This window comes from Setaria viridis, chromosome 3 (assembly GCF_005286985.2).
Source record: "Setaria viridis chromosome 3, Setaria_viridis_v4.0, whole genome shotgun sequence".
NCBI classification, from domain to species: Eukaryota; Viridiplantae; Streptophyta; class Magnoliopsida; order Poales; family Poaceae; genus Setaria; species Setaria viridis.
This window is the reverse complement of record NC_048265.2, coordinates 43,871,440-43,889,842: the sequence shown is the minus strand read 5'-3', so window position 1 is coordinate 43,889,842 and position 18,403 is coordinate 43,871,440. Positions and strand designations below refer to the sequence as shown.

Genomic DNA, 18,403 nt, shown 5'->3' with positions numbered 1-18,403 from the left:
TGTGTTATGTATATATACAAGTTTGCATAGCATGTATTTGCTCATATTGATCATCGTATAGTTGTTTTTGGTTGTCTTCTAATCAGTCACACTAACTGTTGACGTATAACTAACCTATGGTTCTTGCTGCTGTTTGACATCAAATGCATTATGTGGTGATAGTTCTTCGTTAGCTAAATTGGTCTTGCTCATTAAAATACACACGACTGGTTATATATCTCTATGCTTGCATTTTGATTACTAGTGCTTAGGGTGTAGCAAGCGTGCATACCCATCCCTATCACTTGTGCTGATCAAGTGAGGTCGTCCTTTGCTTGCTACTCTCGGTGATCTGCCTGATTGCATCCCTAGATGGCTTGCATTGGTGGCGGTGTTGATTCTTCGTAACCTTTCAAGGAGGTGCTTTGTGGAAGTACCATGAAGTGTTGTGCTCAATCGGTTTGGAATCCGCTGATCCAGTGTGGAGAAAAGATTATCACTAGAGATTACTTGGTCCTCTTGTGGACCATGATGGAGTGATACACTTCTGCAGGTAGTCCAAGTAGAACCTTGAGATTTTTTTTGGATTTTCTAACCCTCTCTTTACACTACTAAAAAAGATTTGTAGGGCTGATTGAAATGGCATTTGCAGGGGTGGATGTGTCACCCACTCTTACTTTTCGCAGCTACAAATAGTTGTTTACAAAAGTGGGTAACAAGTAGCTAGAAAGAGAGAGATGCAAGCAATCATCTAGTAGTGGCTAGCCCTCTGAGAAGACACCAATGCATTGTACAGGTTATCTTCTCCCAATGACGGTGTTGTCTATTCAAGTGCACGCTCATGATTTGTTGTAGCGATGCTCCTTTTGATGAGGAAAAATTCAGCAATGATGCGCAAACCTGGCTTGCACGCGCACAGCCCATACCGAGCCACACCCGCCACTGGACATAGTGCCAACCATGATGTGTTGTGTCTGCTGCTGGAGCCGACCTGCTAGTCTCGCTGACCGCCACGCCCTAACCGATCGAAAGACGAGATTGAGAGAGAGGGAGGAGATACGAGAGTCAATGAGAGAGAGGTAGTTCGAATAAGGATGCCTGCCATTTTTACACTACAACCCTTAATAGAGATAGAAATCAACGAGAGGTCTTTTAGATCAACAAGAAGGTAGGAAATAATTAAAATAAAAATGTAACATTACATATACTCCTTCTGACATGATTGTATTCTCCTACACGGCATACATCAACAAAATAGTATACTCCTTTATGTATCCATGCATGAATTAAATATATATAGTTTGCAGGAAGCATATAGACAAACCATTGTATGAACTATATGTTTTGCTGTCGCACTATGTTTTGCTATCTGTGCGACGTGGTTACGCGTGCCCTTAGTAGTGTTAAGCTCATTTATTAAAAGTCACTTGTTGATACTCCTGCCATCCACGAATATAAGAATTTCTAATGATCTTCATTTGTTCATGAATATAAGCACCTCTACAAACTAAACTCCCAAACAATAATTATTCCTATGGAATTTTGTCTAGTTAAGCCAATCAACTGTGCTCCCTTCTTGATGTAAATTGTACATCATATTTAAACAACCTATTAGTGTTGTGGAAAAGCCCAAAAGGTGGCTAGAAATACGGCAATTTGGAGTGCTTTTGCTTGTTTAATAAGGGGTATAATAGATTTTCTCCTTGTTGCTTAATTAGTTTGCCTAAAATTGCTAGAAATTCTTATATATTTGTGGATAGAGGGAGCTGAGTAAGCTACTTGGTTGGTAATAAAACTTGAATCCATTAACGCAAACAAAAGGCAAGCACACAAGTTATGCATGAATGATTATTCTGTCTCATAATTGTAACGTCCAAAAGAATGAGGTTGTCCAATCTAGTGAAGCTATTTTACGTTGAAAAGCATGACAGTTCTTTTGCCCAACAGCTAGGGGGCTTTTCGTTATGACCAGGGCAGCCGATTAATTTGATATTGTACCGTGATATTTGTGTATTGCATATATGTTAGTAAGGGAAAAATGTTTGCTATTATCCAAATCAAAACAAACTAAGAAATTCAAGAATAAAGAAAGAAAGGGATACTACTATTATATGGAAAGTAACCTTTATTTATTTCTTGATTAAGACCTTAAAATAAATAATTAATGGGTGCCTATAGTCTTTATTCCCTGATTTGGTTCCTCTAATCACATATGCATAAAGCACTTCCCACAAATGGAACTAAAGTCCCATGGCAGGATCTTTCTGTTATGTTGGATCAGATGGTAATAATTAATTATCGCTCCACTAGGTAAGAATAATCATAGCGTGATTGCTGAATTATATACTCATGCTCACAAGTTATAATATATTTAACAAAATCCTAGTCAAATCAAAATGTGATTTGATGATTACTTTTAGCAAAAGAAAACTTCATCATTTAAAAAGGCCTAATTTAATAAGAATGTCTTTGGGCCGCGATTAATTGGATGAAAGCTGACAAGACATAATGTTTATATGTATATTGCTACAATTTACACAAAGTGGTGTATTGCAGGCTTTGAAATTTTGAAATGTAGATAAGAAAAATGAGCTGGACATATACATGCAACTACAACTTTAGATAGCTCTACCGGTGACAGTGGATAAAAAGATGACACATGCGTGCATGGATATGTGATAGGTCGACTGCAATCAGCAGCCTAGCTCGGATCGCAGCATCACACGCATATATACGTACGCACTAAAACCTTGTGAGGTCAGAGAGATGCCTCTACCTAGCTACTTGGTGACTACACACTTTATCTTTTTAATTGCAACACGGTGGCTTTGTTTTTCCAGATTCCAAAACCACACTGGGATGTTGTGAAGATCAGAGCAAGCTAGCCAAAGGTGACGACGTGGCCTGTTGGATGCCACATTGTGATCGAGCTATGGGAGCGAGAGTCCAAATTCCAATATGGTTTGGTAGGACCGATCCGCTAGTGTGGAATAATACCTTTAGCTTTGACTTTTGTATTTTTTTTTCTTTTTATCATTTTGTTGCAGAAAACCTATTTTTTAAGAGATGCACATAATCTAAATTGATTCTATTATGTAATACATGCGATGACTGTTTGAGCAGTCAGTACTAATGTTGAAGTGCAGTGGTACACATGTACTCGATTCTCATGTCGTGTTATGCGCATGTACAATCGAATCCATGGTTCAACTATGTAGTAGATATCACTGTCACGGATAATATCTATATGTGTTTTTTAGTTTGGTTTTATATTTCATATTATTATTATATGCATAATTACTATACTAAATAGGGTGCATGTGTGCGTATTTTGTACAAATTGAACATAGCTACTATAGTACTATGTGAACAAAATTAGATTGGAATATAAATTTAATTTAATATAGCAAGGAACAAATTCTTCACAGTACTGTGAGCATAAAAGTGAAAGAAAATTGCCAAAGTTTGGTCTAAAAAATGTTTTATGGACGCAAGATGAGATGTATTATAAATTGAGTTTGTTAGATATACATAGACAAATCTTTATATATACTACACTGCAGTGAGAACAACGTTAATAAATTGAATTTGTTAGGTATGCACAAATGGATCGATACATATACTACACTGTGGTGACAACAAGCTAGTAATAGTTTATTCATGAGTTCTAGTTTGCCCTTTAATTTCATCTTCATTTGTGTATATAAACATAATGACACAATATATATTTGTAAATATCTTTTCAAAAAAGTAAATTCCACATGCATTTTTATATTAGGTACATTTTAATATTTAGCATAATAAGAACCTGATTGCATAACCTAATAATATCCAAGTGATCGATCTAACTGATGAACACTTTCTTTTAATTATGATTTAATGCGAGATCTAGGTATAAACATTATACAAACTGATCATTATGATGAGTATTGACTAAAGAATAGGTAAACACAAATAGTGATGAATTGAGTCGCAGATTACCACATCATGGTCTCATTTTTTTTCATTTCATCACTCTACTGTTCAAGAATGCTATTAGCTTAGAATTGATTTGCATGCATAGCTTAGCTCTTTGGCTCACCTTGTTTTTGATTCGTGCCTTCACAATTGTCAACACACACATGCACACATTACAAAATTAGCCAATTGCAAGATTAATGGGCTGTGCAAGACATAATACAATTGGCCACTAATTTAAAAAAAATACAAAATCAAGCGTACAAAAATTAATGAAAAAGAAACTAAACGACAGAGACAGTATTATGCCTTATAGCACTGCTTATTCAGAGCGTGCAACACACACGTTGAAGATTCTTATGCCCATTATCTACAACATCTCTCTCTAGATTTTTCTCTCTTTTCTGCGAATCTCTGTACTCTATCTCTATACAAGCACCCACTGTTCTCCTCTTCCTCCATCCGGTGAATACTATAAAAGGGCATCACACCCTACACTCCCAAAGCACACAACCAGAGACACTTCAGCGCATAGCCAAACACTTCACACGCTAGCAAGCTAAGCATCCTCCTAGCTCATTCTCACTCCGTTCCAAGCTCGATCTAGAAGTACAGAAGAGCGGCGATGGCGGAGAGGGTGTCGAGGCTGTCAACGGAGAAGGCGGTGGTGATCTTCACGACGAGCCAGTGCCCGATGTGCCACACGGTGTCGAGCCTCTTCTCCGAGCTCGGCGTGTGCGCGGCGGTGCACGAGCTGGACAAGGACCCCCGCGGCCGCGAGATGGAGCGGGAGCTAGCACGCCGCCTTGGTCGTGTGCCGCCTGTCCCCGCCGTCTTCATCGGCGGCAAGCTCGTCGGCTCCACTGACAGGGTTATGTCTCTTCACCTCGCCGGCAATCTTGTGCCCATGCTCAAAGGCGCCGGCGCCATATGGCTCTGAATCCATCCACCCATCGGCGCAGCGACTATATATTTAATCACTCACAACCCTGATTTTGCTGGGTTTATATATAAATTTGCACCTTTTGCACGGATGCAAATTAATCAAACTGCAGGGTGCATCCAACAAGAATATTCGAAAAGTTTTGTTTTGCGGCTAGAGTAACCTCGCAGATGAAAAGAGTGAGCGAGGAATGTGTAGCGCTTGTCATTGAATGTAAATGGACATGTAATCCTGTCTTTTCCAGTATTTCAATGGGATATGAATTTTGATATTTTATTTCTTTGCAGCTCAGACTCAGACTCAGACATTCACATTTACACATATACAGTTCACTCCAATAAACACACGTACACATATTTTTATTCCCAAAGACTAGACCAACCAATCTTTAAGATTAATGATGGGCACTTTATATACCATGGTAAGATGTGCGGTGTTTAGAACTTAAACTTTGGTGGACAAGTTCCATCGTAAGAAACCTAAACAACAACTGAGTCTCTCCTATTATTTTGACATTGTGCTTTGATACTGAGGACAGGGTTGATGCATCATTTTGTTCATAAAAAAATATATCTATCTACCAAGAAGCCTAAATGACTGATACTTGTAAAGGTGAAAAACAAGGATATTCTTTCGTTTACCCTATAAATTGAATTAAATCAGCATAGTATGTGCTTGTTCTGAACAAGTTTCTACTTCTTATTGTTCTTTTCAAGAACGCTAATTCCACGAGTTTGTTCCCACATCTTAAATTTGATGAGTTTTTCCTCATCACAGAAGAGGAAGTAGTCAGTCATACCCACAAACTAAACATCTCTTTCTGGCATCCCAGTATTGACCTTGCGTCCTTTTCACCAACCATCACCACAACACATCAACACCTTCAATGTATCCACATGTCCAAAGACAGAATGCCCTGGTATAGCAACATATGCCAGCTAGGGTTTTTGGGAGCCTTGATTGAAAGTTGTAGCTAGGGTTCCAGGTGACGTATTTGTTGCAGTCACAGCCCCCATAATATAGACTCCACTAACGGGCGCTGCCACATTGGAGGCTAGTTAGTTCTCTAATTCCTCAAGGATCATTCATTACTGCACAAATGCTCAAATTGAACCTTTCTTTGTCACGGTCTGCCTACAACTGTGAAAGATGTTTTTTTTTCATAATCCGTAATACCAGCCATGGAAGATAATTTATTTGTCATAAATCTATTTCGCCATACTTATTTTTGATTATATATCATCCCTGGCAAAAGAAAAAGTGAAGTACCTTTCATGGTGATTTTCTAATTGTGAAAGATATCCAATGAGCGAGTTGTGGGGGAGGAACCAGAGATATAAATACAAGTATTAATCTCCGCGTACCAAAACAACCATTGGAGAATTACTCCTCCTCCTCCTACTACTACTACTACCTAGCATTTGACTCTCCTTGGCCTCTCCTTTGGCATTGCACAAAAAAACCTAGTCCTTCCATCCACCACCACTGCTGGGGAAAGTGTCTTCAGTATCGGTTTCTAACCCCCCTTTAGTACCAGTTGTGCAACTCGTATTGCTACTTCAGTACTAAAGGGGGAGCCTTTAGTACCGGATCAAATAACTGGTACTAAAGGGGGACCTTTAGTACCAGTTGGTATAAACAACAGGTACTAAAGGTCTTTTATCTATTTATTTTCTTATTTTCTTTTCTGTTTCTTTATTCTATATTAGTATTTCATATTTGTTTCCTTACGTATACTAGTTCTAATACGCTAATATATATAAAGTTGTATTTATCTATAATAGTACATTTGAGATAATATTATATATATAGACATATTGTACATACACATATATGAATAATATTAATTGCATCAACTTTCCAAGTTCAACATTTTGGATCAACTATTCTGAACCCGAGTCCCGACGGTGATGCAGATTTGATCCATCATTATGGAACTCCCCCACTAGATTTACTACCTTATCCAGAAGAAATCCACTGAGTTGTTCTTGAATTGCCCTGATTTTTTCGATCTCGAGGAGTGCTTCCTTCACGTCTCTTATCTGTGTCATTGGCAAATATTATTATATAGCAGATCAATGGGTCTGCACAACTAGAACTAATTTATTGTTAAGAAATTTGTATACGTACTCTGAATTAGTGGTCGGTTATATGCTTGGCACCTACAAAGACATGGATGAACTCACATGCGTAGTATTCGCATAAATTATTCCTTTAAGTCCATCTCAAACACTATATATATGGCAAAAGAAGTTATGAAATATTTGTTATGTTCAAGAAAGTGTCACGAGATGTGGAAATTCAACACAGACCAGGAATTCAGGCTTGAAATCAAGTTCCTCCTTGAATTCACTTGCGTGATGTCGACAAAAGCGAGCCCATGCTTTGTTAAGAATGTCTACGAGGTTTTTGTATTGATCTCTTGATTTCCTCAAAGAGTCCATGATATAGACCGCAATTCAATCAATCGCGATAACAAGGAGTATCCGGTGGAAGCTGTACAGATATGCATAGCCAAAGCTAGTTAGTCTTATGTTTAGCTGCTAGTTCAAAAAAGAAAAGAGATGGGAAACACGCTCCCTTGAAGTTGTATCGTAGAAGTATGTACTTCTTGTAATGTTGGTTGTCTAGGAACTTATATACGTTCTTCAAGATCTGATTTGGTCTATCTCTTAGAGTTGACCCGTTTATAATATCCGGGTCCATGAAGCCAATATCATAGTATCCTTTCCTCCAGCAAGTTTGAATCTCCATCCTGCATGATACAAAATCAAATAGGAGTTAAGACATCACACAATGACTAGAGCGCGGATTTTGAAATTAGAGCAAATTAAAACTTACAAAACCCAGGAACTGATGAGTGACTTGTTAAGCGCGTCTTGATTGTAAAGGAAATAGAGTTCCTCTAGCGGCACATTTATAATGTCTTCCCCACGGAAATAATGTTGATCTCCAATCCGAACTTCAAGCATGAGAAAACCGTTGGTGAAGCCTCCATGTACCATTGGTGCAATTTGTACATCTTCGTCAGAAGACAGTCTACCAACTGCAGCCACACAAGCAGTTTCCCTAACTCAAATTTCCATTTAGCCACCCCAGGGTGCTTTGGGACGTGATCCTCCCCTTGAAGTTGAGCTGGGATGAGATTTGTATCTTTGGTGAATAGAAGCATGTTCTTATCAAACTCTGAAAACACCTGGAGCAGGGCAATGGTTGGATTAGGTTCCGAGCTGTGGAATACTTGACCCACTTTTTTTTCTTCTTCTGAAAAGCCTTTGTTATTAAGCGGTTGTAGTCAGATAGCGGTGGTTTCTCTGCCTTTTTCTCTCCATGCTTCTAATGAAAGCCCATAATTTAACCTTATCAATTGGTGGATCTTTCTTCACGGGAGGCTTTGGTGTGAAGTGAGCTTTAACCTGAGCATCCACTACTGCATGGAGTTCCGCATCAGTCATATCATAAGGTTTATTTGGCTCTAGTTGCTTCTCCTTTGGCTTATTCTGCTTCTTCTTCGTAACCGCAGTAGGTGGAACTGAAGGCATCTTTCGTCGTGTAACCTTGCTCATGATAGGGGGAGGTGGACTCATGCTAGGATCCCTAGCTGGTAGAGAGTGTGGACTCGTGCTAGGATCCTTGTCAGCTGGTGGACTCATGCTAGGATCCATGTCTGGTAGTGGAGAGGGTGCCCTGGCAAATGGTGTAGGTGAGCTTGCCCTTGAGCCTTGAGGAGATGATCCCAAGGTCGGGGGATTCGGCTGCGTAATCCTTATGTAGCACTTGGGCCATAGAATCCAACCATGGATGGCTTCTCCTAGATTCTTTTCCTTATCACGTTCAGGGATCTCTAGTTCTAGGTCATCCCAACCGTCGACCACTCGGTCCACCCCAACTTTGGCATAACTGCGAGCTAGAATCTCCACACCATGAATTGTTTGGGCTTGTGCCAGTTGTTCAGCCACACCATAAGCCACCACGATGAGCTTGGTTTTCATGGGAGTAACAAGCTCACAAGGCGCTCTCCCAGTGATGTCGTCCACGGGGTGGTGTTGGTTGTCGTCAAATATGTTAGAAGATTCTCAAGCTGGGGCTTCCGTGGAAGCGACGTTGCTTCGTCGTTGAGAGGGGCTTACGTCAACATTAGCCCCTGATGATGCAGCTGCTTGTTCAGTGGCTTGTTTGCTAATAACTAGAGCCACACGCCGGTCGATTGCTTCCTCCATTCTTGCCTGTGTCAAAGCTATATATTCTTGCAACTCTCACAGCTGTCGTGGGTGTTCAGCCTTACTTCTTTGGCGACTTCTGTAGGAATTAATATGCTCACAAAAGGCAAACTTCCATGGAATTACTCCTTTGCCTCGGTAACATCCAGGGTGTTCTGGATTACCTAGTGCCGTAGTTAGCTCGTCCTTCTCTTGATCAAGCATGGAAGATCTTCGATCGTTGCCTTTATTAACTCAACAAGCCTCATAGCCACTTCTCTTAATTCTTGGCTGAACACAAATGATCCATCTTCAAGATTGAGCGTGCCACCATGAGCATAATACCAATGCTTTGCTCACTCCAGCCATTTGAGAGTTTGCGGTACTATTCCCCTAGCAATTATGTCATATTCCATCCTCTGCCATTTTATGATCCCCTTCTTGTAACCTCCTAGCCCAAGATGACGAAAGTATTTCTTCTTCTTAGCATTGTCGGTGTTGATTTTAGTTTCCTTAGTGCTCTTATGCGACTACTTGACCTGCACAAATGAATTCCAGTGATCTCTTAACTTTGGGTGCTTCGTGAAATCTGGTGTAAGACCTTTCTTTATGTAGTCTTTGTTCAGATTCTTCTTGTACATCTGAAAAGCAATTGCACCCTTTCGAAAGCTCGAATATTTCACTTTTGCTTCATCTACACCTTCGAATGTGAAGTTTTATTTTATCTATTCCCATATCATTTCCTTCTCTCGCTCAGGGACCACGCTTATGAAGACCATGCTTGTGGAAGCGATGCTCTCATCGATTTCAGGGCTTTTCAAATTTTGAAAACATATTGGGATATTATCTCTAACAAGAAACCCAATTTGATTCACCAATTTGATCTTAGCATTGTGTGGAGCAATTGGTTCACCATCTTCATCGATTTCCATGATGATGATATGACCCTCTAACTTCTTGCCTCGTTTTCATTTAGGCCTCCTGCTCAATCCATATGGCTGAAAAATGAAAGAACTATTAATTCCCAATAATCTTGATAAGTAGAGAATTCAAATCATGTTTACATATAATAATTAATATACCTCACCTTGTTGCCCATCATTGCCTTGCTCGCCAATTGGTTCCTCCTCATTGCCATCACCAGATGTGTTGAGTTAGATGTCAGTCTGGCTATGATCGACCTCTTCATTTGGTTGATCGTCTGTGCCACCTTGAGCAATCAAGTCCATTAGGTATCCCACGTCCATTCGAACCTGCTCGTCCTCTTATCGTGCCATTGTAACTAATATAATATAAAAGGAATTATTCTAAGAAATAGTAGGCATCAACAATAAAAAGAATGACTAAAAAAAGAATTAAACACTTGTACAATTTGTTACAGTGAATTGCTCGTAATTCACAACCATCATTAAAAATTTTGTAACTAATATAATATAAAAAAGAATGACTACAAAAATGAATGACTAATAGTTCTACATTTTGTAGCAATAAATGACTAAAAAAATAATGAAACAATTATACAATTTGTAACAATAAATGACTAAAAAAAGAATAAAACAATTATACAATTTGTTACAATAAATGGCTGAAAAATATTTATAGTGAATTGCTAGTCATTCACAACAATCATAAAATTTATTGTAAATAATATAATATAAAAAGAATTATTCAAAGAATTAGTAGGATTCAACAAATTTCTAATATTTTATACATATTTGTAGCACTACTTATAAATTGGGTAACAACAAATGACTAACACAATTTGTAGCAACAAAAAACAAATGACTAAGGTAATTTGTAACAACAAATGACTAAGGCATCATAACTAATATAATATAAAAAGAATTATTCTACTAAGTAGTAGGAATTTTACAATTTCTAGCACTATTTATATATTTTATAGCACTATTCCACTAATTTCTTGCGCTAATAAAACAATGCATGTCAATAATGTACAATTCCTAGCGCTATTTATAAATTTTCTAATTTTTACAATGAATTGCTAGTCATTGACAACCATCATCAAATATCTAAGAAATAATATAAAAAGAATTACTCAAAGAATTTCTAGTAGGCTTCAACAAATTTCTAATATTTTATGCACATTTCTAGCAATACTTTGTCGTAACCACAAACTTGTTACAATAAATGACTACAGCAATATTTACTCTGAATTGCTAGTAAATGACAACAAAAAAGAATGACTAAATAAAACTTATACATTTTGTAACAATAATTGACTACGGAATTAATGACTAATATTTATACATTTTGTAACAATAATTGACCCCAAAGAACAATGGCTACAACTTATACATTTTGTAAAAAAATAACTAAAAAAATGACTAATACTTATACAATTTTTTATAATAAATGTCTAATAAATGTTGTACATTGTTCAAATTACAATTAATAGGCATTTCCAACCATTTTTCTATAATTTCTAGCTAATTCAAAAAATTTATGCACATTTCTATAATTCATTGAACTATACTATTGCTCAATTTGTGGCATAAAAAAATAATTATTCTACGTAGTAGGCTTTTTAAAATTAATAGCACTATTTATATATTTTCTACTACTATTCCACTAATAAAACAATGCATGGCAATAATGTACATTAACTTCCTAGGACTTTCATAACACAATTTCTATACTCACCATTTCCATACTAATAATTTTAACATTTTTTCTACAATTTCTAGCTATGTTAAAAAAATTCTCTAATTTCTAGCTATTTTAACTTATTACAAAATAACTAGAATTAAAAATAAATAATAAGAAAAAAATGACATCAGCACAGCCGCAAGCTTACGTTAGCAGACAAGACGATGAGTACGCGGCCACGTGCGCTGTCTCGGGAGGTCGCCGGGGAGGAGTGCCAGCAGGGCATGTTACAATCGCCGACGGGTTGGGGATGTCGGGGTCGGCGGTGGCACGGCAGAGATGACGTCGGGGGCGGACGAGGTGGCACAGCAGAGACGGCGACGCCGGGGGTGTGAACGGCGCCGGGTTGGGGCAGGAAGAGCACGTCAGAGCGGGTCTGGGCGCGTCAGCATCGCGAGGAGGAGGGCAGGCAGAGGGGCGGCAACATTGGGGAGGAGGAGGGTCGCGGAGGGGCGGGCATCGTTGGGCCAAGGAGGGCCGGTGGAGGAGCGTCGGTGGAGTGGGGGTGGGGCGCGGCGGCGTCGTGGGGAGGAGGGGCGACGTCGCGGGGATCGGAGGAGGGTCGGTATCCCTTGTTTGTCTATCCGAACAGATTACCAAGCGACAGCCAATCGTTGATGGTTACGAACAACAATACTCGTAGATTAAAAGTCTCCTTTTGGTCCTCATCCCACACACATACACCTTCTTCCTTCGATATAGTAAAAGTTCATTAACCAATGGTTTTAGGTAAACATCAATGTCGATGCTAGGTTGTTTTAGGCCTTGGATAATTACCGGCATGATAATGAACTTCCGCTTCATGCACATCCAAGGCGGAAGGTTGAACATACATAAGGTCACAAGGCAAATGCTATGACCACTACTGAACTCATCGAATGGATTGAATCCATCTGTACTTAAACCAAACCATATGTTCCTTGCATCCTTTTCAAACTCGGGAAATTCTCTATCAATTGTTCTCCATTAGGACCCATCAGCGGGGTGTCTGGTCATTTCATCTTGCTTATATTCTTCTTTGTGCCAACGCGTCAACTTTGCATGTGCCTTGTTTCTGAACAAACACTTCAAACGTGGTACTATAGGGAAATACCACATTACCTTCATAGGAACTTTCTTCTTGTTGGCTTGCCCCTGAACAATACCGGGATCATCTCGCCTAATCTTATAACGCAGTGCTTCGCACACAGGACAAGCCTCCAATTTCTTATATTCCTCACCGCGATAGAGGATACAGTCCTTAGGACATGCATGTATGTTTTGTACCTCCAAACCCATAGGGCAAACAACCTTTTTTTTGCTACGTACGTTGAGGACGACAATTCGTTCCCCTCAGGAAGCATGTTCTTTATGATTTTCATTAACTCATCAAAACTCTTGTCAAAAACTCCATTTTGTGCCTTCCATTGCAGCATTTCCAGTGTAGTACCCAACTTTTTGTGCCCCTATTTGCAATCTGGGTACAACAATTTCTTATAATCATCTAACATATGCTCGAACTTTTTTGACTCCTTCACATTCTCACAGTCTTCCTTTGCATATCGCAACACCTGACCTAGATCATCGATAGGACCTTCTGCCTCGTCCATCTCTTCTTCAGCCTCGCCCATTGGAGCATCTGCAAAGGCACCTCCTTGAATCCAGTCAGGAATGTTGTCATCTTTTTCTTCATCATCATCTTCCATCATATCTCTTTTCCCATTCTTGGTCCAAACAAAATAGTTAGGCATGAATCAAGAACTGTATGTGTGGGCATGAATAGTCTTTCTAGATGAGTAATCCTTCTCTTTTTGCAATTCCTGTATGGAACAAATAAAATCGGACAGCGGTTTGTTGGATTCTGCTAGATCAAGAAAACCACACAAGACATTAACGTACTTCATGGAGCGTTTGTCTGCATTGTACATCCATTGCCGATTCATCTACAAAGTATTACCGAACCAAAGATATTCTGATCATCCATAAAATTATACGTGAAACATAGCAAACATGATACAAATACCATTAAACTCAAATGTTGCTAGAAGTTTAGATAGAAATACATAAATTTAAATTTCAGACCCAAACAACATGATACACTACGACAAACTCAAATGTTGCTGAAAGTTTAGATAGATATACACAAATTTAAATTTCAGACCCAAACAACATGATACACTACGACAAACCATCCACTGAGTACTATCTAGGAGAACTTTAAGCATACTTGGGCAGCGAAGATGAAAGTTTCATTGACCCAGCCTCATCCGTACCTCCTACAACGGTAGTACTAAGTGGACCTGAAACACCCGGGACTAGCGGTGGAGTATAACGACCACCAAAAGGAGGTTCTTGACCGTCACAACAGCATCTTCATGACATCTTTGCAAATAATGAAGTATTGCTCTCTCCCACGCGCTCATTTTCTTCGGCTTATCATGAGAGCCAACTATGGTTTTCCCTTTGCCACAAGAGGAACGACGATCGCCCCCACCATCGCCACTACCTCTAGCAGCAGCAGCCATCTCTATGTATTACAATTTTTTTAGCTCATATTTGCAAATCACTAAACTATGAACAAATTATATTTTTTCCTACAATTTATTTAGCTCAAACATAACATATAAATGAAAAGCTTCTTCATTGTACATTATTCTAAAAATGACTAATTGTGTACCTCTATTTCATCTTATTATCTCTATGTACCACAATTTATCTATCTCATATTTGCAAATGACTAAAATATGAACAAATTATATTTTTTTCCATAATTTATTTAGCTCATATTTGTAAAGGACTAAACTATGAAATTATTCCTCTAACCCATATCAATTTCTTTGACTAATACGAAACATAGCATCCAAAAAATTGTAGCTTATTCTAAAAATCACAAATATGAGCTCTAAACAACACATGCATATAAATGAAAATTTTCTCCACTGTACCTTATTCCAAAAATCACAAATTACTCTAACTCTAAAGCATAAAACTTAGTATACTAACCATGTATTAAGGGAGGATGAAGTTTCTAACCTTTTAGAACACTTGAATGAGTGAAATCCCCATGAAATGGTCTTCAATTCGGCAGCACCTCCCCTATGGCTCCATGGATATGATGAAGCCCGAGCTATGGTGAATGGCTCGGGCAGGAGGAAGAAAATAGTGGATTTATAGGAGGGAAGTTTGTACCGGTTTGGAGGCTTCACCCAAAGTTGCACATTAGTACTGGGTGGAGCCTCCACCTGGTAATAATGGGTGATCTGTACCAGTTGGAGCTCCCAACCGGTACTAAAAGGGGTCACGGGGGGCTCCTAGGGAACTAACCGTTAGACCCGGTACTAATGCTCACATTAGTACCGGGTCAAAAACTAATCGATACTAAGGGATAGGACCAATGCTCAGTTTTCCAGTATTGCACCGTTCTCACCACCTTCATCTGTAGGCAGTTCATGGCCATGCATCACCTCATGTTGTATGCAAAAGGTCTTCACCGCCTCTCGCTAGTTCAACAAATATAAGGAAAGAGGGGCGGTGGAGCCCTACATGGACCAAAAAAAAAAACAATAGTCCTGGTATGTGGCTTCAATCAGTAGTGATGGTCTCTCCCATAGCTCACAATGTGGCATCCAACAGCACACAAGGTAGCGATCTAGAATTACTCATTAGGTACAGTTACATCGATCCCTAATGTTGCATCATTAAAGGTGGATAGCTATTGTGCCACAACATCTTTTTATATTATTTGCTCTAAGCTTCCTAGCTTTAGCTGTTATAAGAGTTCTGCTGGGATGGATTCAGTGAGGATATGAAAAAGCAATATCGCGCCGTCGGATCGTGGCATCGCACAGCACCTCCTATCTGATAAGGTCAGGCTGGTTTACAAAGTAGGGCAGCACAATCTGCTGAAAAAAGCCGTGTGCAAGTTGTTCAGATTCCATGCCACAGATAAGGCCAGGCGATGAGGGCCGGCTGGCTGTTTTGGATGCTATTCTGAAACCTGCTGAGGGGATTGATCCATGGCTCCGATCCATTGAAACCAGCTCGATCAGCCGGTCGGAATCAGTTCCATGTGTCGTATGACGAAGCACTGGCCGTACTATACTGGTATTCCCCATCGTTGTCGGCATGTGGAAGGTGTGGAGAATGCTGGAACTTCCCATGACAATTTGCTGTCCCTACTGTTAAAGAACAATTTGCTATCCCAGTATATATACAACCTTTAGAATTGTAGTCTATGCAAGGCTATGCATCCATATGCAGAAATATTGTTTCGACCGGCAGAATTCATATGTTCCAAACAGGCCCTAATTGGTAATTATTGTTTAGAATGACGATTTATTTGAGAACCTTGCCAGCTCCACCGCTTTGCATAACCAAAGATATAAATAAACCAATCTGCCGTAGAGTTTCTTGGCGGAATTGATTTCCTATTGGCTTAAGAATAATACCAGCGGTGATCAGGTTATGGGATTCTAGTGAAGGTGAAGACCACATGAGATTGACTGATTGAGCATCTGTACATGTCACGTCCTGTACATTATCCTCTGCTGCTATGGATTATATATATTCCAGCCACTGCAATCTAACCTGCACTGCAATTATACTTTATCTAACACTTTAATGCACTTGTCATTTGTCAGATGTGAAGATATCTGAGGTATCACAATCTAGGGGATCAAATCTCAGCAGTAACACTTCCTAGAAAAATCCAAGTGGTTACCGGCTGGTTACCAGCGGAAACCGGGGACCCCGGTGGTACCAGAGGAAGTGATCCTGATTAGATCAGGATGTAATTTTGAGCTATATATCCTTCATCGCAAATAGTTAGGATAATTTGAAGCTAAAGTTAGGCCCCATTTGCTTCCACGGACTTATTTTTAGCACCCGTCACATCGAATGTTTAGATACTAATTAGGAGTATTAAACGTAGACTATTTACAAAACCCATTACATAAGTGGAGGCTAAACGGCGAGACGAATCTATTAAGCCTAATTAGTCCATGATTTGACAATGTATTGCTACAGTAAACATTTGCTAATGATGGATTAATTAGGCTTAATAGATTCGTCTCGCCGTTTAGCCTCCACTTATGTAATGGGTTTTCTAAATAGTCTACATTAATACTCCTAATTAGTATCTAAACATTCGATGTGACACGTGCTAAAAATAAGTCAGTGGAAGCAAACGCCCCCTTAGTCACATCTAAGTTTCAGAAATATATGAGATCAAATGCGAGGATGATCCAACAAGGAATCGTGTGGTTAGAGGCCCTGAGTAGCACCCAGCAGACTCAGGTTCGACTCCCAGTGGGAGCGAATTAAATAAGTCTGGAATAAAAAAATTATAAAAAAAATAGGTAGGGTTCCCCTGGAACAGCTAAAACTGCAAGGTATGCAAAAAATTATAAAGAAAATATGTAGAATTCCCTGCTGAAGGAACAACTAAAAGGCCGCGCGCCGCCCACGCTAGCCCTGCGGGAGAGGGAAGGCTGGGGGAGGGGGTGGCGGGAGAGGCAGGGGAGGGGGCGGCGGTGGCGGTGGCGGGATGGAGGGGGAGGGGGCGGCGAGCGGGAGGGAGGGAGCCGGGAGGGAGAGGAGGAAGATAAGGGAGACCGGGAGAGAGAAGAGATAAGCTAAGGGAGAGGAGTAAAGATAAGGTGGAGGCCAGGAGAGAGGGGGCGCATGCATGTGTGCATTTTATCCCGGTTGGTGTTTCAGACTGGTACAAATCGTCCCCTCATTCCACTAGCTGTTACAACTAGGACTAAAGGGGGGCTTTAGTCCTAGTTTGTTTTTACAACTGGGACTAAAGCTCCCCCGTTGGTAGCCTTCGGTGGTTCATTTTTTATCCGGGACTAAAGGCACTTTAGTCCCTTTAGTCCCGGGTCCAAAGTCAACCGGGACAAAAGCTCCTAGATGGAAGGTCAGTTCTCTACTAGTGAATGTTTCTTAATTTAATTGTGTACTAATCATTCTTATACCCCAACTTATAAATTGGTTACTGCATTTATAGCTACTAACTGACAAACATAGTGCACAGGAACATATATGGTGTTGTAGGTGTTGACACTAGTTTTTTTTACCAGAATCAACCGATGAAGATAAGGTCGTGAGAGCTGATGGAATCGGGAAAGAGTCCAAGACAAGCACGGCGTCTCCACCAAATAGAGGACAAAATAGAGATTACCTTATTCATTTTTTATTCTTATTTATCTTCTTAGACCAATTGATCAACTTGATAAACGATGGGCGCATGAGATTTGCACAAATCACAGGTGGCATCTGCAACCGTGCAGCAACAGCAAGCTAAAAGCGACATAGTCAAATCATATCATCCTCAGATATTCTTCCGAAGTTCCTGCTAGTCATCTGTATTAGTCTCAGGATTAGTAGGTTAATATAGTTATCATCACAGTTTAGTATTTTAAGCAATAAAAGATGCATAAGTTAATAAAAAACTAATTCACCTTAACGCAATGAAGAGAAGCGCAGGTGCCCATCTACTAACAAGATGGTTGAAACACCTGGAGACCTATACCTGTACAAATGAAAGCAAGTCTGAGTACACTTATGAATGGTATTCAACAAATTCCAACGTTGAAATTATATTAAATGCAAGAGATAATCAAGGAAAGGGTGCGAGGTTCGATTTATTAATAAACCTATCTTATGCAAGGTG

General features: G+C 39.6%; 1 protein-coding gene across 1 annotated transcript; it reads left to right on the top strand.

The window, feature by feature from the left end:
* Positions 1 to 4,426: 4,426 nt before the first annotated feature.
* On the top strand, positions 4,427 to 5,155 carry LOC117847533 (glutaredoxin-C15). The gene has a single exon (XM_034728748.2). The coding sequence runs from the start codon at positions 4,562 to 4,564 to the stop codon at positions 4,874 to 4,876; it is 315 nt and encodes a 104-aa protein (XP_034584639.1). The 5' UTR covers positions 4,427 to 4,561; the 3' UTR covers positions 4,877 to 5,155.
* The last annotated feature ends 13,248 nt before the right edge of the window (positions 5,156 to 18,403 follow it).

Bases quoted from the DNA above. Each gene is read 5' to 3' on its own strand.
- LOC117847533 (XM_034728748.2), top strand. From the start codon at position 4,562: ATGGCGGAGAGGGTGTCGAGGCTGTCAACGGAGAAGGCGGTGGTGATC.